This window comes from Chrysemys picta, chromosome 11 (genome assembly GCF_011386835.1).
Source record: "Chrysemys picta bellii isolate R12L10 chromosome 11, ASM1138683v2, whole genome shotgun sequence".
Lineage (NCBI taxonomy): Eukaryota > Metazoa > Chordata > Testudines > Emydidae > Chrysemys > Chrysemys picta.
The window spans coordinates 62,663,738-62,687,745 of NC_088801.1; the positions used below are offsets into that span (position 1 = coordinate 62,663,738).

Genomic DNA, 24,008 nt, shown 5'->3' on the forward strand with positions numbered 1-24,008 from the left:
AAGGCTGTGGGAAAAATGGCTTAAATGCAGGCTGCAATACTTGCTATCTTGCTTTAAACACACCAGCCCAGCCATGAAGAGAGAAAGCTAATGCATTAGAGTGGAGTGGTTAATAATCCTGGGTTGGCATTAATGAAAACGTCACACTGTTGTAAATGACTTTCATTATGAGTCTTACTGGTACAGCAGAGCTTATTGTTAGAAACTGGTTTTACTTCATGCATTGTATTCTGCACTTCAAGATCATTCAGTCCTTTAATATCTTGCATTTAAAATGGAATGTGTAATCTTTTTGAAAGTCTGAATGCTAAAATTCAGTAATAGCCATTAATTCTGGTAGCTTAATGGATTTGGAATAAATAAACTAACATAATTGGTAAAGTCTAATTAAATCTGACTGAACACTTGTTTGGAACTCAAACTTCAGATTGAGATGTCTAAGATGAGTTCTCTTTCTGTAGGTTTACTTGGAAAGACTCTTAACCTATGCGGAGATTGACATCTGTCCTAGTAACTGGAAAAGAATAGTTCTAGGAGCTATTCTGCTGGCTTCTAAGGTTTGGGATGATCAGGCTGTGTGGAATGTGGATTACTGCCAAATATTGAAGGACATTACGGTTGAGGACATGTAAGTTGCAAGTTTGGTCAATTTGCTGCTTTCTTAAAAACAATGTTTTTTGGAGAGCTGCCATTATTGTAAAGTTGTCCATTCTAAGGCTGGTATGCAGTATGGAGAAATGAAATAGTTCATGTTGTCCAGCTTCGTTTCCTTGAAAGTAGAATTATCTGTCTGTTAACAGGGAAACTCCGGATAAAAGCGTTCTCTTAGAGCAAGTCCATATTGGTGTTAGCAAAAATTTATTAAAAGTTATTAGTGTCTGCCATTTTCACTTCCTTTAGCCTGATAATAAAAAAACAAGCTAGTCACTAATCGATATCACTTTCAGGTTTCTATTTGCTAGTGCAATAAAGAAATATTTCCATTATAGACACAATGGACATCTTTTAAAAAAAAATCCATTGAAATTTAAACTAAGAATTGATTAAAATACTTTCTGTTGCTTTTGGATTTTTTTGTAAGAGCTTTCAGGATTAGTTGTGATTTCTCACTCCTGGATCCGTATTCCAGCTTTCAGCCAAATCAGGAACACCCCCTTCTGTTTAGTCCAGAAACAGGTGTCTTGTGCCAGAACCTACCGTGGCACATAGGCACCCCTAGTACTGCGACTGCCTTTCTCTTCTGAATGAGTTGTTGAAAGCACTTTCCCGTGGTCTCTGCAATCAGTTCTTCAGCTGTACTGTTCATCCTACAAATAAATGTGTTCCTCTTGCCTATTCGTTTTGCCTCAGGTTCTCCAATTGCAAATCTTAGGAAACCGTGAACCACCTCTGTCATTACAAATAGGCCTTGAGCCCCACAGCTCCTGCTGTGTTCTTGTGGTATTCTGTGCTTGTGTTAGATAAAAATGTGTGGAGAAGACCTGGGTTGGGGGGTAATACATTTTTTGGTTCACAAAACAATGTGAATGTTTTGAACAGTCACACTGTGTCCCTCGTGTAGAAGCTTGACTTGTATTTTGTGCCTCACAGCAGTTCATGACTGGTTTGCTATGACGCTTCCTCACATGTTCCTGGAGGCACTCAGGCCAGGACCTGACCTTTTGAATCTCTTCTGGCCTAACAAGTTGACTCAGAAAGCCTTAAAGGCTCTTGCCATGTGTGAACCAGCTGGTCATTAGTTCTTTTAGCACCTTGTGTGTTTTCCCATCAATAGGGGCTGAAAGATTGGGATTCCCTCAGTGGCCAGAAAGACCCAGTATATTGCTTTTCTTAGGACGTCCTGAAGTTTCATACTACTTCAGTGGTGATTGATTCCGACTCTTTGTTTAGCGAAATGTCTCTTCTTCTGAACTGCAAGATGGGTATGCATTAAGACTGGTCTATGCTGGCTTCAGCAAGCAACTGGTCAAAACCTTCAGGTGCCTCAGCTTCTGGTCAGCAGGATTTCCGGTGCAAGACAGCAGGAAGTATTGAGTAGCCTGATGCCTTCTTTTTTGTTTTGAACTCCTGTTGCATCAGATTTCTACACTAAAGCACTTTATGACATGGTATCTTGAGACCCAGTTGTCTCCAGTGCTGTGGAAGCATTGAGTATATTGAAGTAGAGGTTTGGACTCCCACAAGATGCATTGGTCTCTGGGCTGATGTCCGAGCCGAGCCGCGCCGCGCCGCAGGGGGGGCCCCGCGCCGCGCTGCAGGGGGGGCCCCGCGCCGCGCCGCCGGGGGACCGACCCGACCCGAGCCGCACCGCGCCGCAGGGGGGCCGACCCGACCCGAGCCCAGCCGTGCCGCGCCACAGGGGGGCCGACCCAACCCGCGCCGCGCCGCGGGGGGGCCCGAGCCCAGCCGCGCCGCGCCGCAAGGGGGTCGGGGGGGCACGAGCCGCGGGGACCGGGCCGGATCCGGGCCACGGGGGCCGTGCTGGGGCCTGCGGGAACGGGCCGCGCCTCCCCAGAGCCCTTCTCCCGCCCCCACCCCAGCTTACCTTGTGCTGCCGGCCGGCCGGCCCGCCCCTGCTGCTTAGTCTCAGACTTCCCGCGAATCTCTGATTCGCGGGAAGCAGGGGAGGGGGCGGGGCGTGCAGGGCAGGAGAGGAGGGGGAAGTGGGCGGGGTGAACAGCTGCAGCGCGGGGCCCTCTTGGCGCGGGGCCCAATTCAGCCGAATCGGCTGAATCGGCCTAAAGCCGGCCCTGGTGGTAGTTTAGCTGCTCCTGCGTTTGCAGAAACCTGCAATGCCTGTTTGGGATTAAGGCAGTTTTAAAAATGATTGGAGAGATTTGGATGTTAAGGAGGAAGAGGACTCTTCTGATGCAAAGCATTTCTTTGCTGGGGAAGAAGCCAGTAAGCAAACTCTTTCCAGGATGATATTTAATGTTTACATAGTATTTTAAGACTCTGAACATGAAATCTTCTAACTTTCTGGATTTGGCTTTCTACAGACTTGAAGATAAGGTCCTTTAAATTTGGAGACCATCTAGGATACAAAGCATACATATTAGGGTATCTGGGGATAGGATAGCAGTGCCCATCCACTTCCTTCTGGGCTATTTGATGTTTCTGTGTCCTGCAACCCCAGCTGGGTCAAAGATGGTAGGTAAGTAGTACCTTCAGGGTAGGAACACCAAGATTGTTGCATCACACTCCCTGTTCGATCCTGGTTCTGATGACTACTACTGTCAGATTAGACACAGATTACAGCACTTCAGGACCATAATCAGAAACGTTGGGTCACCTTTGGATGAAGATTTGCCAGTTCACCTCAATGGCAGATGTCATTGGAAACTACCTGTACTTCATGGACAGATGCTAACTGGAGCTGTGTTAGACAGCCCAGGCACTTGTTAGATTCTCTTCCCAAACAGAATAAAGGTTCTAAAAAAGCTGATTTGGCAGTGTGGCGACAGTAGTGGTATCTATCCCCTTTGATATCAGTGAGATGACAGTATGATAAACTATTTACAGTATTGATGGTTTTCATGAGAACAAGACTGCCTTTTTAAAGACTTCACACACATGTTCAGCAGAAATTCGAGGATCTGCCAAAAGATGGATGGGGAACGTCTTTTAGGCAAAAGTTAAAGGCTAGTTGCAGATGCTAAGCTCAGTCATCCAGTCCTCTTCCAATCAAGTATGGAATAAAGAGACTGCATCAGACAGAAGCCGGCCCACAAGTCTGGTTGCAGGGTTGCTTACAACATCCAAAATTGGTGTTCTGCCTTCCTGTGAAAAGCCAAAGTGTTTCGAGGCTCTAAGACAAGAAATGGCGTCAAGGTTTCTGAGGTAGGGAAACCAGCCAGACTACCAGGATCTCTCTTTCAGAGGATCTTTCTGTTGTAGGGACACCAAAAGCCTTTTTACCTCCACCTCCCCAGGAAGCTTGCATTGCTGTGGACTTGTGCCTCTTAGGCATTAGCTAGCAGGGCTAATTAGCTTCAGAGAATTCTCCAAACTGTCCCCTTGCGAATGCAGTTTGAGACTATAGACAACAACTCCCTCCTGAAAGGCCATCAGAAAATGGGAAGACTTTATTCTAGCTGCTTTCCCTTTTCCCCAAAACCAATGTCACTAGACTTTTATATGGTGAGGACTTAAGCTCTCAAAACCCATCAGCTCTTGGTTTCAATTTACACCTCAATAGGCTCGGTCTCCAAGAGAACATTGTCAAAGCCACAGTTTAATTATATTTCTTAGTTAATCTTGGTTTTATCTCTGTTCTTAATTATTTATCATCATGGTATCTAAGCACCTCAGAGAATCCACAAAGCATTGTACATGGGGAACTTCACACTGGATTCGGTGCTTCACTTCTCCCAGGTTCTAGCTGGCTCTTCTATGTGTTAACAAAAAAAAAATTAACAGCCTGATACAGCTATAATTCCAAGTACACATTCAGTCTGATTCAATATAAAGCAGTTGTGTGTGCTATAACAGTAGGCGTCTGGTTTCTTTCTCAGTAGTAGATTTATAATGCAGAAATGTGAAGGACTCTGCGTATGTTTCCTAAGCACTGTACTTTGGATTCAGCCTCAAACTGAGACTCAAACTTTGACCTGTTGGTTTTACAGGATTTTTTTTGAGGACTAGGGTCACACATTTCACTTCCCAAATAGTAATTGTACTTTCCAAACAATAAAATATCAGAAAAGAGTTTTTGAGATAATGATCCTTTTAAAACCAACCAACCTTGTGTTTATCATCCTTCACACCAAAAACATTCCTTTGTTACTGTTCAAGGTATTTCCCTTGGCTTTTACTCTGTCTGCTTGTTTTATACACACCCCTTTCCTGCAGACTGGTCTTCAAGAATGGAGCTCTATTGACTGTTTTTGGAGGAGAGAAGTGGAACTGGTGTTCTTTTAGCAGATACCAGTTGTGATAAATCGCCATTCATCTTACCTCAAAGCACTTGTCTACACTAACAGCATTCTTGAAAAATTTCACACAAGTATCCCTGGTTCCGCTCAACTGGGGTTGGCAATGCTGGGGAATCCTGCTGATTGTTAACAGTCAGCATCTCATCCTCTAACCCTGCTAGGAGCAAATTGAATTGACATAGGGCTGAAAATTAAGTTTATTTTTTAAAGATGGTTTTTCCCTAGTGTAGACAGTTGCTGAGATGAAGGTTCTGTGATCTTTTTGATCAAGCCTCTAATGCACATGAACAACTTTCCACCATTAGATTGAAAGGAGGTGGCTTATGTTTCACTGCAGGGGTTTAGCCCCTGCTTGAAACTAGAAGCTTAGAACTCTGAGTTTGGAGTTTGTGCAAAACAAACCCAATTGTGGTGGCCTAATGTGATCTAGATCTTTAGGAAACTGCTATTGGTAAGTGATTTCCTCTTAACCAAACCTGACTTAGGCCCAATTTAATTAGTACTTGGCAGTGTATTTTTTTTTTTTTTTGCCAGTATTAGCTGTTCTGCTGTTTTTAAACTACTTTTCCAATAGTGGGAATTAAATCCTTTTATTATGTTAATCCTACTGAGCGAAATACCTGGGAAAGAATTTCAGAAATGGTCATGTTCAGATGTTGGAGACCGCTTTGTAGCAAGTGCTAAGTTTGCTGCAAGTGCTAAGCAGAGCCTTATTGTTTGAGTGACACCAGAGCAGCTGTCCCAGTGCAACTTTTATTTTCCAAACACTTGGGCCATGTCTAAACACAAGCTGCTCCGATTTTAACTAAGGACTTGTCTAAATGGGGAAACTTACCAGTGGACCCATACTAAATAATTATACTGCTGTCGTTATTCTGCTGGTAAATTTCCCTGTATAGACAAGCCCTCAATCAATTTAGAAACCGATCTAACTAAACTGGTGTAACTCCTTGTGTGAACACTCTTAAATCAGTTTGAGTGTCACAAGGGTTTATACCAGTTCCACTTAAATCAGTTTGGTGCAACTTTTGTGTGCAAATAAAGCCTTTCACTCTCTACAGCAGCTGTTAGACCTAGCTGATTCCTAGTAGCCTGTGTGCTTCATTTTCTCTTTGAGCTGAAATTTGGAAGATCGAGGACTGACTGATCTATCATTCATACCCCTACCTACCTGAGAGTGGTAATTGCAGAACTGATGAAAAAGATGCTTTACAGTTCTATAGCCACTTATAAACCAAGTAGGCAGTGCCACAGAAGAAGGCATATTGCAGAAATAAACTCACTTTCCCCTATTTATAACGCCACTGAAGTGCTTAATTTTGCAGTGTGGTACAGTACTTGGGGTCCCAAATGTATTGGTTAACTGTTAGAAAATTAGCTTTTTGGAGCTGTGGAAAGTGAACGCTACCTAAAGTCCTCTTATGGGTATATGAATTTAATTTTGATATGAAGGGCAAATGGAGAGGCAACATGACCAAAAGTAAAGCATCAACATTCTGCGTATCTTCATCCTCTGCCTCACCTCAGTCTCCCCAGCAGAAAGTTTGGACCTAAAGACACTTTCTTAATTTCTTAATTGAAAAATTAAAAGAAAATTAATTTGATATTTGGAAACCCTTCTTTACTATAAACTTTTCTGCCTTGATGGATTTTGTCTCTAATCAGTGACAAAATTAACCGTGCAGCTGCTAATCCTGTGAATTACATTGTGCAAAAGAGGGAACATGCTGTTCATTCTTTTGGCTACCTACATTTGTACAGAAAACATATGGGTATTATGCTTTTGCTAGATTTTTTTAAAACTGCTATTAATAGACTTGTTAATCCTATGAAGCATTGTATTTTTACACAATTAAAATGTATTAGTGTAGCAAGAACAAAAGGGATGATGATGAGCATTTATTCATGGGATAAATCAAGCCCTGATCAGCCGATCATCAAAACATTATCTGATTTACATTTCTATAGGCTTATGACCATATGAACAGGAAATTAATTTTGGCAGTAGGTTCAATGGGACTCAAGTCCACCCTGCTAGAAACTAACATAAAGCTGCTATTCACATTATGAGACCAGCCATCCAACCCAAGACACAATCTGGATGATTCCTCGATTTGTTTTCCTTCTCTGGGGGGGCCATCTTAAAAACATCCATCTTAAAAGCTTCCAAAGAGCAAGAACAACTTACTGATTTTTTTTGTGTGTGACTTACCTTTCAAATTGCATACAGTTTGTTTATACCTGTTCGATACCTGCAATAGCCAAAGAAAGCTCCCCTCCCATGCAACAGGTCGCTTCCCACTTCCCTCACCCCAAATGATTTGGACACTACAGATAGCGTAGTGAGTCAAAACTAGTGCCTGTGCTCTGACAGAGTACTTTGTTATCCTGCCTAATGCCATTGAGAAGAAAATTCCTTTTCCCACCTAATGCTGCTTGCTTATTTATTTACCTATTGGAGATGAATCCATGTTGCCTCAAGAGGCTTTTTTCTCTGAGATAATAGCAGCAGCTCTTCATAGATCCATTTGTTGCCGTGGTGATGTGACTACTCCTTTTGTTGGTCCGCCTCTACTTCAATAAACCCCCTTCCTGTTATCCGCCCGGTGAAAATGTCTGCAAGTTCTTCAGAGCTAATGAACAGCATATATCATTCCTTTCATCTGATTGCTAGAGTAGGGCCTTCTGAGAGAACAAGAATGGAGTAGGAATTGTACAGCTGTCCTAATGGAAGTCTGAAGAATGAACCTTCTAAGTCAGTAGAGTGAGTGTGCAACGGTGCAATGACCTTTCTCCCTAAGCTGGAGGTGCGGGGGCTCAGAAGCTGTACCTGGTTTTGAGCACTAGTGAATTAATCCATTGCGTTTTGAAAACAACAGTACAGTACAGAATTTGAAGGGCTGTTGTATAACCGGTCATTGTGAAAGTGATTTGTGGTCTGTTCAGCTTGACTTGGTTGCAAATGTTGAATCCCATTTCCTTGTTTCCCTGCTACCCCTTTTAGGAATGAGATGGAAAGACACTTCTTGGAGCTGCTGCAGTTTAATATAAATGTTCCTGCCAGTGTTTATGCCAAATACTACTTTGACCTTCGCTCCTTAGCAGATGACAACAACCTGAATTTTCTGCTGGAGCCTCTTAGTAAAGAGAGAGCACAGAAACTGGAGGTAATGGCCTGAGACTTGGTGAGCTGGGCACTCCTGTGGCTGCATAATAACAGCTTCTCTGGCTAATTGTATTATGTGGTGATTAGCAAAACTAAAAAGCTTTTAGAGTAGTGTATTAGAGAGGTTTAACCCCTTAATAATGGGAGTTATCACTTGTAAAACACATTGGTGCTTTATAACTGAAACATATATCCTGAGGAGACGGCGTAAGAGGGGCTTCAGTCTATTTAGGTCCTTAAAACACAAGGCATTAGTTTCTGGAACTGTAGTTCGGCTAGGCCACTTAATAGTAAAAGCTGTGTTCGTAATGGACTGTGTTTCTCTTTCCCTGGTCACGTCTCCTTTCCAAGCGCCCTAAAACATCCATTTCAAACCTGTTGAAATTCAGGTTTCCATAGCACCTAGTGCACAGCTCCTTTTTGAGCTTTAAAGGAGTTCTTAATGCTCCTAATTATGATTTATTAAACTGGATGTGGAGGTGGTAGTTTCACTTCACAACTTGAAAAAAATCACTGTGAACTAATATCTTTTATCAATGAAAAGAACTATTTTATGAATAATCTTGAATCTCCACTTAAATGTTATGTACTATAACTGACCTAGCAGAACTTGGCTAGTAAAAATACCCCCTGCCAGAGAGTCCTCATGACTGCCCTAAGAGCTCCATTACTGTTCTCTAGGATCCAAGCTCACTTAATTAAAACAGACATTGCTTTTCACAGCACAAACCTTTCTTCATGGTTGCTTTAACATGATGCTAGAGTACAAGGAGAAGCATTTGAACGGCATATAAATTACATGGGAACCCCAGGCAAAACTTCTGTCAGGGTCAACTCAATCCCTTCTCTTTCTGAGGTAGATACATTGACTACCATGCAGTTTGGTCTTTAATTTGAGACCTTACAAACAAAGACTCTGTGTAGACACTAAAAGGTCCGATAGCCCCTTTCTTAATAGAGTTTTGCTACTTTATTCTTGGCCCAAACCACTTTTCATCCACACCCCAAAAATTGTGCGGCATGCTGGGTTCTTAACTCCATTTCAGAAATGGCTGCATTTCAGAAGGTGTAATCACTTACTGATCCTTTGAAACGGTAGACAAGAGATGCCTAAAAATGGAACTATATCACTTCATTATTTTTCCGCAGATTTTGTTTTGCTTTTCTTTGTTGGTTTTTTTCAACCTTTAAGTAATGTTAAAGCTAATACTGTCACTAACTGCTTCTGTGATTATAGTGCAGCTCTGGGCAGGGAATGTCTTTTTTTAAGTTGTTTGTACCAACACCTACCACAGCGGGGTCCAGGACGGGGGGCTCCCAGGTACTACCGTGCTACAAATAATAAATGTTGTTATATTTGAGCACGCCAATAATACTACTACTACTCTATTCCTCAGAAAATTGTTCTCTAATCTGTTCAGTACATAGGCAGACGTGGATGAGTTCTGGACAGGCGTGAGCCCCAGTTTTGCACTTCTTTGCTGCAAATATTTGGGGGCCTGTTACTCAATATTACTTCACTGAATGGTTCTCAGCAAGCATATGATTTGCCACAACATACTCACTAATGTGCGTATATATGAAAAATATTTACTGCATATTCTGTGATTTAAAACGTTTACAATTTACAAAGTATTTGCTAAACGTTTTTTTCTGAATTTAAAAACAAACCTGCCTTTGGCTTAAAAACACAAAAAGGTCAGTTTGGGAGCTTGTCTTAAGCAGCGAATTAGTATTCCAGCAGATTGAAAACGGATTTGCACCATATGGGGGAGTGGGGCTTAATGTGACACACGGGTTCCTTTCTGATGGATGTGCTCGCATTAATGCCAAAGAGCGGTTTTGTCTGGTCTTGCAGCGGGGGCTTGTGCAGCCAGTGTCTCAAAGCATGCCACTCTTGAGCCAAATGAATGCCTCCAGAAGGAGGCTGACAGAAAGAAATGTAAATAATTATTTTAGAATACACTTAGCAATCTATTCATGCTGAGAAGCACTGCTCACCTTTTGAACTTTGAGAATATTGGGCTGTGCAGAATGGGTGCTACCCTAGAGGGAAGGTGCAGTCTCTTTACTGAATGAAGAGCTGTGAAAGCTCATCTGGTGATGGTGGTAAATTTTTAATGGAAGTTAATACTCACAACTGACATTCTGAGCCTAATAGTAACAGCTCAGCATACAAATAGAAAGTGACACCCTTCTGTATGTATTTATTTGCATTATGATGGCCCCTAGAGGCCCCAATCACACTGTCGTGAAGAGTTTCTAATCGAATTAGTTGACACACAGATTTAATGGGAATCTCACTACTGGAATAACTGCACCCCAGTGTACATGCTGCTTTAATCGTTCAATAAACGGAGCTACTCTGCAGTTTAGTTAAAGCAGTTCAAATACTAAATACAATTCTCAGACCTGTGTTAATAGGACATTGCCTGCACTAAAGCAGGGTGGATAGTACTGTACAGTTCAGCACCAGGATCTCCTTATTGGATTCACAAACCCTTTGTGTTGGGTTACAAACGTCAGCAAAAAGTTGTCTGGCTCAGGAAGTGCAAAAACACCAGCCCTAATAAATTTCCCTTTCAAATTCTCCCCTATACACCCTAAGAATCCTAGATGGTTATGTTGAGGGGGGGGGGGGGGGAACCAGCAGTCGCCTGTAACCTCTTCCTTCAGGGCTTAGGAATCTCTAGGATCCCTCCTGAGCCTCATATCCATAGCCTGGGCTCCAAACCTCATCTATTTACATGGAGTTGTGAGTGGAATTTGCACATGAACACACATCCTTCAAGTTGGATCCAAGATTTCCATTAAGCTGTAGAGGCTGGTATAAGATTTAAGTTGCTTAGAGATGTGGAGATTGAACTGCATTTAAAAATCATAATCTCCTGTGACTAATAATGATACGGGTGAACATGGGGAGAGATCCTTAAAGATGCAGTTTCTACAGCCCCTTAATGTTTTCCCTCAACAAAAGGTTTTTTTTTGTAATAGCCTACCCAGGGCAGCAGCCAGTAGCGTCACTGAAAGATATAGGCACTGTAAGTGCTTGGTCCATTAGCGTTGCCATTGTAAGAGCTTTCTTAAAATGTTTGAACGCTTCTAATTCCCGCATTCATTCTTTTGTATCTGAATGTATTTTACAGGCTATCTCCAGGCTCTGTGAGGACAAATACAAAGACTTGTCCAAAGCTGCTATGAGACGATCTTTCAGTGCTGATAATTTAGTTGGTATCCGTCGTTCTAATGCCATCCTCTCCTGAGGAGAGAGAAGGGTGCAGCACCGTGAAGCCAGCGTACGTGTGAACCGGAGGAATACCACCACTCCATGCACATAAGCCAGCAGTGATGGTGTCTTCCAGTAAGGGGAGGAAGGATAAAACCAGCCAAGGGACCCCAGGGCCTGAGGAGCATATTCCATTCAAAAAATGGGACCTTGTCAAATCAGTGCTCCTCCTTTAAATGTATCCAGAGGTGCAAAAACAAGCTCCCCACCTCCCCCCCACAGATGTTTGCTTACTGTGTAGGCCTATAGCTGTGAATGATGAGGTTTTTAATAATGAGTAGTTTTAAATTTTAGAATTTAAACACTAACCACGTGACGATAGTTACAATGTTCTTCCCTCTTCTCCCGGTCATCCAGTATCCTGCTGCGTTTGCCTTTCAGAGTGAATGCAGTGCTCACACACACACAAAAAAGAGGACTCTAACAAAGTATAAAGCCACTCTGGAGTTTGAAATGGTAGCATAGATAAGTGTTGAGGGGTTTTGCTATTCAAAAGCTGCTATTATTGGTGATGAGTTCAAAACCAAGAAGCTGTTTGAGCAGCAGTGTCGTTCCGGTAGAGACTGTCACAGGATTTGGAATGTTTTGGTTGGAAGCAGAGAAATGGTGTTACATATTGATTGTTCAAATGTATAGGGTCCATGCTGCATTTCTTGTGAACTATGGTGCTTCTCACTTTCTAATACTTTTACTACTGCTTAGGAAAATATGCATCCTGTATATCTTTCTGAGGCACTGAATGAGAGAGAGCTGTATTGGAAACAAAGTCACTATCCCAAACAATGTGGCAATCCAGTGATGAATAGCCTACTGCATTGCTTCTCTGAATTCTTCCACTACAGATCCGTTGTGCTTTATGCTGTGGAGTTCTGACGAAGTTGATGATAAGATTATCGTGTCTGTTTTGGTTCCCTTAGACTTCCTGCTTTCAGATGGGGGTTTACTTTTGTGGTGGGACAGTGAGTTCGAGGATCCTGGACTCACTGATAGGGGTAGATACTTATTCCCAATTAGCACATAAGATTTCGTTCAAAGGAGTTCTTAAAAAAACAAAACTCCAATGTATAAGTTGTCAGACTTATTTTTTTGGAGAAGTGAACATTATAACTTGTGTAACTCTGCTTTTCCTGAAGATAGAGTTTACTCCTCCAGAATGAGAATTTGGGATGAAGTTTCCTTTCAAACTTCAAAACTCTAAACAGGATAAGTATGAATAGACTTTTCCTGTTACTAACCCTTATATCTCCTTCTCCCAGTTCTAGATAGATTCTAGGCACTTTGTGCCATACTGAATGACATTAGTTCCTAGGACAAATTCTGTTCAACCCTGCTTCCATCCAAGGTCCAGTAAGTTATCAGGTCCCCATGCCTTTGAGATTAGGGACTTCTGAGTATAACAATTTGGCAGCATTCAAACTATTTAAATATGTATAGTATTTTAAAGTTTGCAAATCTACCAGCTCCAGCCCCGCAATCCATGGAACTTGGAACTTCAGGTATTGATCACGATTCAATTTTTGAAAATAATGCTACATCTTCAGGTGGTTTTCCTTTCTCATGTTTGTATTAAAAAAAAAAAGCTAATAATAAACTCTATTTTAATTAAAGCTAAAGGTGGTTAGAGTGTTCTGTACCATTTTCTGAGTTTGTTTGCAAATAACTTATTGAACAGATTAAAATGAAGACGTGGCCCTGTGTGGCTACTTTAGAATCTCACCAAATCTTAGTCCTATGGTGTGTGAAATCCACCCCAATATGAGCTAATTAAAGTTTTTGTCTTACCACCTTTATCTGAAAATATCCCTTAGGAGCCAAAAATGAATATTAGAGGTGTGCTGGGGTCATACAGTTTTCAGTCAACTGCAGTTTGTGTGTTTTAAGCTGAAGGAAGGGTATGGCTGGCTGATGACAACTGTGATTCCAGGTCCTATTTATTGTTAACATTTGTGAACAACAATGTTTAAGTAACTAATGGTGACTGGTAGATTTTTGGTTTAAATGCAAGAAACTTGCTGGAGGTAACTTGTCTCACGCTGCTGCATTAGTCCTCCTTTTGAATCTACTCTGGAGCGAGGTTAGCTGCTTTTAATTTCCAATCTGATTTTTCAGGTTGACCTGTAACCTAATTCTTACAAGTCTGTGTTTTAGTTAATACTCTGCAACCTGATTTGAACTTTCTGAGGTGAATATAAACACACTTTTCCTGTGCTTATTTTGCTGATTGGTTATACAGCTTTCACAAACGTAGCAGGTGCCTTCTGGCACTTCTAAGGAAAGCATCACCTGGGCCTGGTATTCATCTTTTCTTTGACAGATGAAATAGTGAAGGATGTAATAGCACAGTAAGAAAAGAGATTTATGATCCTGGTTTGTAGGCGCATGACCGATCTTAGGATGTGTCAATAGACCTCTTCCTAACAGTGTGGGAGGATCGGAAAAAAACTCCCCATAAAGTAACATGAATCTGCAGGACGTATTGCTAATCTTTTGTGTAGCTAATACAAGCGCTAACTGCGTCTGACTCCTCATCACCAGACTGAAATCAGGAGCTGCCTTTGCTCAGTGGCATTTTAAGTTACCAAGTATCATGCCTGATATGTGGGGCTGCAACAGCATGGGGCATCTGATGACACGTGCAAAATAGATAAAATCTGAATTTGAAAAAGTCAGTTTACCTTAAAAATCAACTTTCATTGATGCATTAATCTGACAGACTGGCTAACAAATTGCTACTTATCAGTCAGAATGCTCATTCTCTCCTTTCCACCTCCCCCATATGGAAATCCACTGTTCAGCCAGCCTTTGGTGACCAACCCCTACAGAAGTTATATGCAGTGTAGTTCTAGCTGTCAGTCCCAGGATATTAGAGACGAGGTGGGTGAAGTAATATCTTTTATTGGACCTTTCCCGGACCTGAAGAACTCCGTGTGGCTCAAAACCTGGTCTCTCTCTCCAACAGAAGTTGGTCCAACAAAAGCTATTAATTACTTCATCCACCTTGTTTCTCCAACCTGTGAAAAATATCTTGTATGAAATTTCTACACGGTAAGATATTTGTGTGGAATCATCTTTTACTTTCTCTGCATTTCTACTGATATTTCAGTGTTCTTCATTTTAGGTGTAGGTGATCATATTTCTATATTGTAGATGCTTTGAGTCTCCTTACCCATTGGTTTACATCTTTGCATTAAAAGCTATTGAAAATGACTTAGGGAGGAATAAAAGGTATGCTCTTTTTGCTGCTTCTTGATGGTATAAAGGCATGAATATTTTTAGAACACTTGCTTTGGAAAAGCAAGTCCTTACTACCCTGTTTTTTGCAAGAGGAGTTGGTGGTTGATTGGAGAACTAGTGAGATTTTGCTATAACCAAACTGAAATCTGAGCTATTGAGGAGGGGGAAGTGATTTTTAATCTATTTAAAACAGTTAAATAGGAGTTAACAAAAGAAACTGACAACCGCTTGTGAGAAACATCCATTCCCCTTTTGTTGAGGACTTAACTCCCACTCCAGTGCTCTAGTTTTCCAGCAAAAACACAAAAGACAAACCTTTAAAATCTGCTCTTCAACCTCAGAGAAATCGGGGATATTAAATCTTTTGGACCTTTATACATAGAAGCAGCAAAGAAGTTGGGTTTTGCTTTTTGGTGCTGTAAGACACCTTAAGGAGAGACAGCATCTGTGTGTTTCAAAGGGAATCTTACCCAGTTTTTCCCCGGGAAGCCTGGTGTTTTTAGAAAAGGCTCCCTAGAAGGTGTCAACCGTGCTGTTTCAAAAACAAGCCATTGCTAAGAGGGAATTTATTCATAATTACTATTGGAAATGTCCCTTTAAAAACAATAATGAGATTTTATTATAGAGGACAAGTTAATTCTTTTTCTCTCTCTGCCTATGAGCCAGCCTGGCAGGATAGATCGGTGTGTGCATTGGGCTATGTGTACTGGGTATAGATAACCCAATGAAAAATGCCCACCAATCCAACAGTTGGATACGTAAATCTTTATTGAGCTGCAACACTGTCATCTTCTAGTCGTAGCTGTGACACTCAATCGCTGGCAGCAAATTGCCCAGCTATGTGTTGCTTCAATGCAGGCTAGTTAGAATCAACTCCGCTCCCATCCACAAGTAGTGTTAGGTGTAGATCAATGCTCTGCCAACCATTCATTGATACGGGCTTAGTCTGATAGAATCCCAGCTGAAGAATGCAAACTTGCTTCAGCGCAACCTTTGCCCTTTGGATACAGGAACTGTGTGTTTTGTTGCTACGGCAATTTAGTATGAGACCCACTTAAAGTGGGTTTGGCAGGTAGGAGGACAAGTACTCTTGGGATAGAATAAATGTCAACACCACCCAGATTTTTACCAAGAAAAGGCATCAGGCATAATGTGGACAAGTGGAGGAGGAGGAGAAGGGAGCGATTTGAGGCAAGCGCTGAAGGAGAGGTGGAATACGTGCTACAGAGTATGTTCCACGCACTGAAGTAAGGATGGCTGCTGGTCAATGGTGACGTGCAAATCTGAATAGTGGAGAGAGCTCCACCAGAAGGAAGTGGTGGTATCTCTTCAGACCTAATTTCCATACAAGAACGGCTATACTGGGTCAGACTAAAGGTCCATCTAGCCTCGTATCCTGTCTTCTGACAGTGACCAATGTGCTCCAGAGGGAATGAACAGAAAAGGTAATCATCAAGTGATCCGTTCCCTGTTGCTCATGTAGTTCTTGCATGACCTGTACCCAGTTTTTGTAAGAAATATCCATCCTTACGTGACGCATGTTCTCTTGCCAAGTGGCATACCAGAGATAAATGCAGAAAGGATTTATAGAGTGCACCAAATTACACCCCTCTTTTCTTAAGAGCGTTGTCACTCTTGTCCTTAACACTCATGTTTACCTTCCTTTCTCATGGTGCATGGTATCTTAGAAGTTGTGAGCGCTCTGGGTCATTGGACCTGATCTTCCTGTCTCTCACATCTTTGTGGCTCCATTGAATGACTGCTGATTTGCTGTACTGGGGGTGGCGAATTAGGCTAACCTGTCAGTCTGTAAAGGCTATGCCTAGTTCTAAGACAACTGGGGGGGAGGGCAGCAGCAAGATGAGACTAATCCAAGATACAGAAGTTTGTCCCCTGTAGTGCAGTTCCTAAACTTGCCTCACAAGACTAAGATTTCTACAGCACCTGTTCCCTGCCAGCTCTTATGTGCTGTGCAAGACAATGGAAGAGGCAGCAGCTGCCCTGAGATTGGTCTGAATAGACAGATATGGACTGAATGCACCCTGGGGGACCTAGATTAGTGATGAGATGCCTAATCAGGGGATAAACTATTCCAGTGGCTTACTTGTTAGTAAGGGACTGACTAGCTCAGGTGACTAGCAACCTGCCACCTACAGGAACCAGCTTCCTTCCCCAGCTGTAGGGATGAACTCTGGACCAGCGCTGTGTTGATTCCTGGTGTGCCACTTCTGTACACCTCCTATTCACCTACGCATTCTAACTCCCCATGCAGATCCAAGCCTCCAAATCCCAGAGTATGGCAGACTCCAGGAGAGGGGAAGGCTGGAACAAGACGAGACCCAGTGTGTGTTTTAAAGGGTGTATTTAAAAGGAAGTGAGTGTGCCCTAGTTTATTAGAAAAGGCCCCATTCTGAGAGGTGCTGCAGCCTCTCTAGCCAAAGGAAGTTGTGGATCTCGATGCACAGCAGGATCAGACCCTGTGACCATCTTATTTCCACTGATGGAGAATGGCCAGACAGGTATTGGTGCCTTGGAATCGTAATCTTGGGGGTCGGTGTCCGCATTTTGTCCATGATCACTTCTGATAGCGCTGCTTGGGTGACAGAAATCCAGCCGATGCTAGGCGTGCACACTTCAAAGCTAACTGGATAGCTGAGTGCTGCGTGATTAGTCACAAGTGAGCAAGCCTCCCTATTTTAAATGCTCTTCCTACAGCATGGGTACCTTTTAGACTGAATCCTTGCAAAATGAGATGTTACCTCCTGCAGAGGAAGATTTCCAGGGTCTGTCTTGTGGATTATGTGGGTCTGCACCAAATCTGGACACAAGACGGAGATTGGCATACACTCCTAGTTGACTGAGACTTGCTTGACTGTGTTAACTGGTAAGTACCAAAGGACAGGTGTGTGGTGCTTGAGTTTATTGCTTGATAAGGACCTGACACTATTCCAAGTCAAAAGACCCGTACATTTTATAGTAAGGCCTATGCTCTAGCTATGAGGTGTTACCTTGAACAGTCAGGGCAGTGCACTTTACAGGAGCTGTTATGGACACAAGCCAACAGCAATGCTTGCCTTGAAAGCAACTCTTGATCTACATGTGTTTACCCCCCCCCCTTTAAAAAAAAAGTCACAGAACAGACCTAAGCTTCCCCCCCTGCCCATTTCTGTAACATTTCCTTACAAGGCTTTGTTTATAACCTGTGTGAAGACTTCTGGTGGGATTCCACTAGCTGCATTCCTATTTCCTGCAGGGAAATGTGACATGTTTATTATTTGTATAATAATGCCTGGAGTCCCCAATGTGGGAATAGGGCCTCATGGAGCTAGGCACTACTCTTATAAGCCCTATTTCATTGCCTCAGGGCTAGTCTCAGCACATCCCTTTCAGTGTCTCCTGCTGGTAAGAAATGGGGGGGGGGGGGGAGGAGACATTCTCCAGCACGTTCATTCCCCCTGTTGTTCCTTTTATTTTGCTCTACCATCATCAAGAACAAAGAAATAAAAATAGACACTTTTGTTTTCTCATAAATAGCTAATCTCCATATTTTTTCTTTGAATAAAATCTCAGGTTTTCTTCAACTTTTCACAAAATAGAATACATACAAAGTTACTTCTTAAACAAAAAAAAGTCACAGGGTCAGCAACTGAACTGTGTGAAGTCTAATGCGGATAAGTGTGGGCCCCACCTACCTGGGCACAAACTAATGTCTCTTTACCCACCTACTGCTCTTAGTTGCTGCTGCTGGCAATGCAGTGGTGAAAATTTGGAGAATCCTGAAAGCCAGGGCAAATAAAGTTTCAGCCGTTATATAGATTCTAGGATGGGAAGGGACCTCGAGAGGTCATCGAGTCCAGTCCCCTGCCCGCATGGCAGGACCAAATACTGTCTAGACCATCCCTGATAGACATTTATCGAACCTAAATGATTGATTGTCTGTAGCAAAGATTTGTCACTAGCCTAAAGCTATAATACCACTGCTTCACCTATGCTCACATTTTTTCCAGTAGTCCACAGTTTGCAGCTGATTAAAAAAAAAAACTGCACTGAGGCAGTCACACTTGAAGAAGAAAAATCCTTTGATGGGGTTTTGTTCAAAGTATTGAATGAAGCATGTCTAGCTGTGCCTACACAAGGCCACTACAGCAAGACCCGGGTAAGACTGGGCCTGAATTTGACCACTGTAAAATGAGTCAGGATGCTGGACTACACCCCACAACTAGCCCCAGTGGAGCTAGGCTGAAGCTGCCTTATTAATGAGAACAAACCTGTATCAAAGTTCACTAAAACTCTCTAGTATATACAGACCAGCTTCCATAGTACAATTATTTACAGTGTGTAACTGAACCATCTCTAGGTGAAGTACTATACACTCACTGCATTGCAGGACCCTTGTGTCACAGCTGCTACTAACTTGTGCTGGGGAAAGTTATTGCCTAGCTGCTGGGGGCTTGTTCATATTCCCACCACCACCACTACTATGGGCCATCCTTGGTTTTCTGGCTGGCTGGGGGCTTGCTTTCCATTTCGGTTTCTGATAAGCAGGGGAGTAGAATTTTGCCTATAGAGCTGCCTTGGGAGGAAGGGGTGTAGAGCTTTCAAACCCTGGCCAGCTCAGGGAGCAGGTGCTCTCTGGCGCTGCCGTGGCTATCTGAGGTGGTGCAACTCAGCAGAGAACATTCAGCTGCTTCTGGGGAAATCAGGGTTTTTAGAGCTTTCCCCCTCACTCCTCCTACTGCCCACACAGCGAGAGGCCTCTGGACTCAGGGGCCTGGGCCTTGAAATATCCTGCTGCTGGGGGGAGGGGCTATGTCCCTTTTTGTGCCTGGGGAGTGCAGGTCAATGCACCAGCCCTGTCCCCTTACCCGTGTGGGTCCTGCTGACTGAGTGCTCACTGCTCAGTGCCAGCTTTAAACCTGCACCACTTTATAGTCCAAAAGCAGGTGTTGGGCTACTGCCACATTGCATCAAAGCTGGAGGCTGCTTTGGCTCTAGGGCGCTTTAATCCGCCCGTCGCCCAGCCCAGCCCTACTGCTGAAGTCGGAAACCCGGGCGGGCGGCACCTGCCTAGACCAGAGCGGCGGAGGAAATGGCAAAGCCGGTTTCAGTAGAAACCCCCTGGCCCTCGTTCGCCGGGGGAGTGAGAACCAGGCCAGTGCTACGGCAGCAGGCCGTGGCCTGGGCTCAAGCCCGCTTTGAGCAGCCGCTCGGCATCTCCCCCTGCAGAAAGGGCAAAGGGCGCGTTGAGCTTTGCTTGCCCGGCTGGGGGAGATCGGGCCTGTCTGCTAAGAGCTGGCCGGCGATTGGCCGGCGATTGGCCGGCTCGCCTCGGGTGTTTTAGGCAAAGCAGCGACTTGGGCCCTAACCCACGGCAAGAAGCAGGAGGGAAAGCGAGGGGAAAAGGCGGCAGTAAACTCCGCCCGGGCAGGCTGAGGCAGGCGCAGACCTTTGCCCGGCTCAAGACGGTGGCAAAACTTCCAGGTTGCAAACACGGTTAGGCTTTAAGTGCGCAGCGCCAATAAGCGACCGCTGGCAGCCGGGGCCCTTTCCCCTCCCCGGCCCTTTACGGGAGGATGAAAAGCGCCCCCCGCCCCCGGACACTTGGTTTTTGTAACTGCGACCTGCGCTTGCTTCCCTCCCCCCGCTTTCCTAACCCGGGGGACTGACTCCCTTTTAAACAGGCGGACTGTTAAAGGCCCCTTGTAAACTACGAATCTCTGCTTCGCAAGAGCTCACCGAGGTTTAAACTCCCCCCACACGGGGCAGGATTCCCGGGGACTGCCATGGCCCCTGCCTTGCGTGGGGGCGGGCGCTGGTCTGGTTCCTGGGCAGGGAGCCGGGTGGCCGAGCACCCAGCGGGGGGGGGGGGGGTGCGTTCGCACGCAGTTGATTAAAGCCCCGCGCTGTAACCGGGGTGTCCCTGCCTAGGGCAGCCACCCGCGGGGTCTAGCCTGAGAGCAGGGAGCCGTTTCACAATCTCGGGGGCCGGGTCGTTTCACCCTAGGAACCCAGCTCATCCCACGTCCTGGGCTCGGGCTCTAGGAGATGACAACGGATTAGCCCAAGAACTGTCCTGCTTCGGGTGACCCGCTGTCCCGCTTTTATAGGGACAGGCCTGAGATTGGGGCTTCTTCTTAGGGGGGCGCCTATTACCCCCCACTCCCTAGCCTGATTTTTCACACGTTCTAGCTGGTCACCCTCATCATGCTTAGGTGACTGCCCGTCCCATGCCCCCGGGGCGGGATCCCGCGGAAAAAGGCAGCAAGGATCGGTAAAAAAGGGCACGAAAACCCCGTGTTTATTCTCCGCCCCCGCCACCCAGGGTTTTTGAATAAAGTTACTCTGGAAGCTGATCTTCCAGTGCGTTGATAAAAAAAAGTCTCCGTTCAACGGGCTCCCTTTCCTGTTACATCCGCCCGTGGGCAACGGGGCGTGAAATCTACCAGCCCGCCTCAGAGACACGTCCCTGCTGGTACCCGCAGCTATAATACCACTGAGCGGGAGCGATCACGAGGCTGGAGTTACCTGCTAGCTCAGGTATTGTACAGCGGCTCTGAGCGGGGCCGGCCGGAGCAGTCAGCTCTCCCCGCTCAGACAGGTGGCCACACGCGCTTCGGGGGACCCTCTGGCCCTTCCCAGCGGGATCCCCTTCCCATTACAAAGGGCTGGGGGATGCCGCAGCTCCCGGCCCCCGGAGCAGAGCCCCCACTCTCCTGCTTTGCAAACCCTGGCCCCGGGAGAGCCTGGCGCGGTCCCGGTGCTCGTCACACCTGAGAAAGCGGGACTGGTTTGTGGTAGGAAGCGGCGGGGGCGCCCCCAGCCCTCGCTGTCAAAGCGGAGCCGGCTTCACTGTACGTGGAGGGCTTCCTCCCCCGGCACCACTTCCCCGTAAACTGCCTCCAGGAGTCCAGCGTCTTTCCGGACCAGATCCACACGCCCGAGGTGATGCCCACCACCAGGCACATGAAGTACTTGAGCATGAAGATGGCGTAGTCCGGCTTGGGCTTGCTGGGGTCGCCGGGGCAGGAGCAGTTGTGCGCCTTCTCCCAGCTCTCCCGGTAGTGCTGCTCGTACACGTAACACGCCACCACCAGGGTGGCCGGCACCGTGTAGAGGACGGTGAAGATGCCGATGCGGATCATCAGCTTCTCCAGCTTATCCGTCTTGGTGCCCCCTTGCTTGATGACGCTGCGGATGCGGAAGAGGGACACGAAGCCCGCCAGCAGAAAGAGGGTCCCGGTGAAGAGATAGACCACCAGGGGGGCCAGCACGAAGCCCCGCAGGTTGTCCAGGTTCTGGTTGCCCACGTAGCAAACCCCCGCCACCGGGTCCCCGTCCACCGAGCTCAGGGCCAGCACGGCGATGGACTTGACGCTGGGGATGAGCCAGGCGGCCAGGTGGAAGTACTGGGAGTAGCCGGCGATGGCCTCGTTGCCCCATTTCAGGCCGGCGGCCAGGAACCAGGTGAGGGACAGGATCACCCACCAGATGGAGCTGGCCATGCCGAAGAAGTAGAGCAGGAGGAAGACCATGGTGCAGAGCGCGGGGCCCGTGGTCTCGTAGTGCACGTGGCGGTACTCCGGGTTGCAAGCCACGCTGGCGTGGCCCGCCACCAGCCGCACGATGTAGCCCAGGGAGACGAAGAGGTAGCAGGCGGAGAGGAAGATGATGGGCCGCTCCGGGTAGCGGAACCGCTCCATGTCGATCAGGAAGGTGGCCACGGTGGTGGAGGTGGAGAGGAAGCAGAGGATGGACCAGAGCCCGATCCAGAAGCTGGCGAAGGTCTTCTCGTCCTGGGTGAAGTAGGGCTGGAAGCAGGGCACGGCGCAGTTGGGCACCTGGCCGGTCTGGATCTTGCTATAGAGCGGGTGGGACTCGCGGGCGATGGGCACGAAGGGCTCGGTGCACCGGCACACCCGGCCGCAGTCCGGGGTCAGGCTCCTCTGGGGCCCCCTGGAGGCGCGGGTGGGCTTGGCCAGGGCGGGCGGCGCGGCGGGTGGGGTGGTGGGCTCGCTGCGGTTGTAATCCATGCAGAGCGTGTCCGGGTCCCCCAGCGCCGGCAGCCGGTCGCAGCTCATCCGCTCGGGCCAGGCGAAGCCGTACTGGCGCATGAGGGGCGAGCAGCCGGCCTTGGCCCGCTCGCACACGGCGCGGCAGGGCGGCAGGGGCTTGGCGTAGTCCAGCAGGCAGATGGGGGTGTAGACGCTGCAGAGGAAGAAGCGCAGGTCCGGCGAGCACTGGATCTCCACCAGAGGCCAGAACTGGTGCACCTCCAGCCCCGCCTCGTCCTGCGTGTCGTGGTTGAACTGGTTGGGCATGTAGGTCAGGTTGTAGCCGATGCCCTTGCACATGGGCACCGTGATCTCCTGGCACACGGGCGCCTTGGCGGCGGCGGCCGCGAGCAGCGGGAGCCGCAGCAGGAGCAGCAGGTTCAGGAGCCCCCGGCCGGCGCCGACCATCGTGAGCGCAGCGCGCCCCGGCACCGGCCGCGGCTGGCCCGGGACAGCAGCAGACGAGCTCGGGCAGGAGCCGCGGAGTCTCTCCCCGGCGCCCGCCGGCGGCGGGGAGCCCGAGTCCGGCGGGCCGGGGCGCTCCCTAGGCACGGGCGGCGCTCGGCTCCCGGAGAAGTTTGGCAGCGGTCCCTGCGCCGCGCCCGGCCCCTGGGGCATGGCCCGCCCGCGAGGGGCGGCTCGGCGCTCAGCCCCGGCCGGCTCGCTGCCCCCGCACGCCGGGCTCCATGGCCGCGGGCAGCCACCTGCAGCGAAAGGGGAAGGGGAGCGAGGTCCCGGCCGCTGCGATCCGGTCGGGCGGGAAGGGCATCAGGCTGCCCCGAGCGCCCGGCACCTTGTAGCCCCCCTCAGCCGCTGCTGCGCTCTGCCGCCCGCGGGCTCCGGCCCTGGCACTCGCTGCAGCCACCGCCACCCCTACAGCCGGCGCGGGCGGAGTGGAGCCGCGGACACGGCCACCTGCGCTCAAATGCACGGGCTGCAGCCCCGCCCCCTCGCCTGCTGGACACGCCCCCTGCTGAGTGCCACGCCCCTCCGCGTTTAGCCCCACCCACTCCCCCCGGTGATTCCCCAAGGGAACGTCTCATTCCCCCCCCTCCCATTGGGGCACACACCGGCGCTGGGCGGGGCGCCCCACCTCTGAATCTGCTTAAACGGGGACCCTTCCCCAGCAACCGGGAAGTCTCCGCTTCCAAAGGGAAACCACTGCCAGTCCTCAGGCACAGATCCCCATCCAGGCCACCCTGGAGCACCCGAGCTCTCACCTCGACACAGGCACCGGCGGGGGAAGTGACTTGCAGTGTCAAATGCAAAGGTGGGTGTTGCGATGTGTCCCTTCCCTTGCCCTCGTTGCACAACATCACAGCACTGTGCTAGTGCAT

At 47.1% G+C, this 24,008-nt stretch overlaps 2 protein-coding genes across 2 annotated transcripts in view; one reads left to right on the forward strand and one right to left on the reverse strand.

The window, feature by feature from the left end:
- Positions 1-12,993, forward strand: part of CCNYL1 (cyclin Y like 1) — a 50,951-nt gene extending 37,958 nt beyond the window's left edge. Inside the window, exons 8-10 of the mRNA XM_005306092.4 lie at positions 462-628; positions 7,939-8,101; positions 11,247-12,993. Coding sequence (XP_005306149.1) covers positions 462-628; positions 7,939-8,101; positions 11,247-11,363 — 447 coding nt within the window. The 3' untranslated portion in view covers positions 11,364-12,993. The remainder of the gene's footprint in view (positions 1-461; positions 629-7,938; positions 8,102-11,246) is intronic.
- A 7,895-nt stretch (positions 12,994-20,888) lies between these two features.
- FZD5 (frizzled class receptor 5) lies at positions 20,889-23,438 on the reverse strand. Its single transcript, XM_005306093.4, has one exon. The coding sequence runs from the start codon at positions 23,287-23,289 to the stop codon at positions 21,385-21,387; it is 1,905 nt and encodes a 634-aa protein (XP_005306150.4). The 5' UTR covers positions 23,290-23,438; the 3' UTR covers positions 20,889-21,384.
- Between the last annotated feature and the right edge of the window lie 570 nt (positions 23,439-24,008).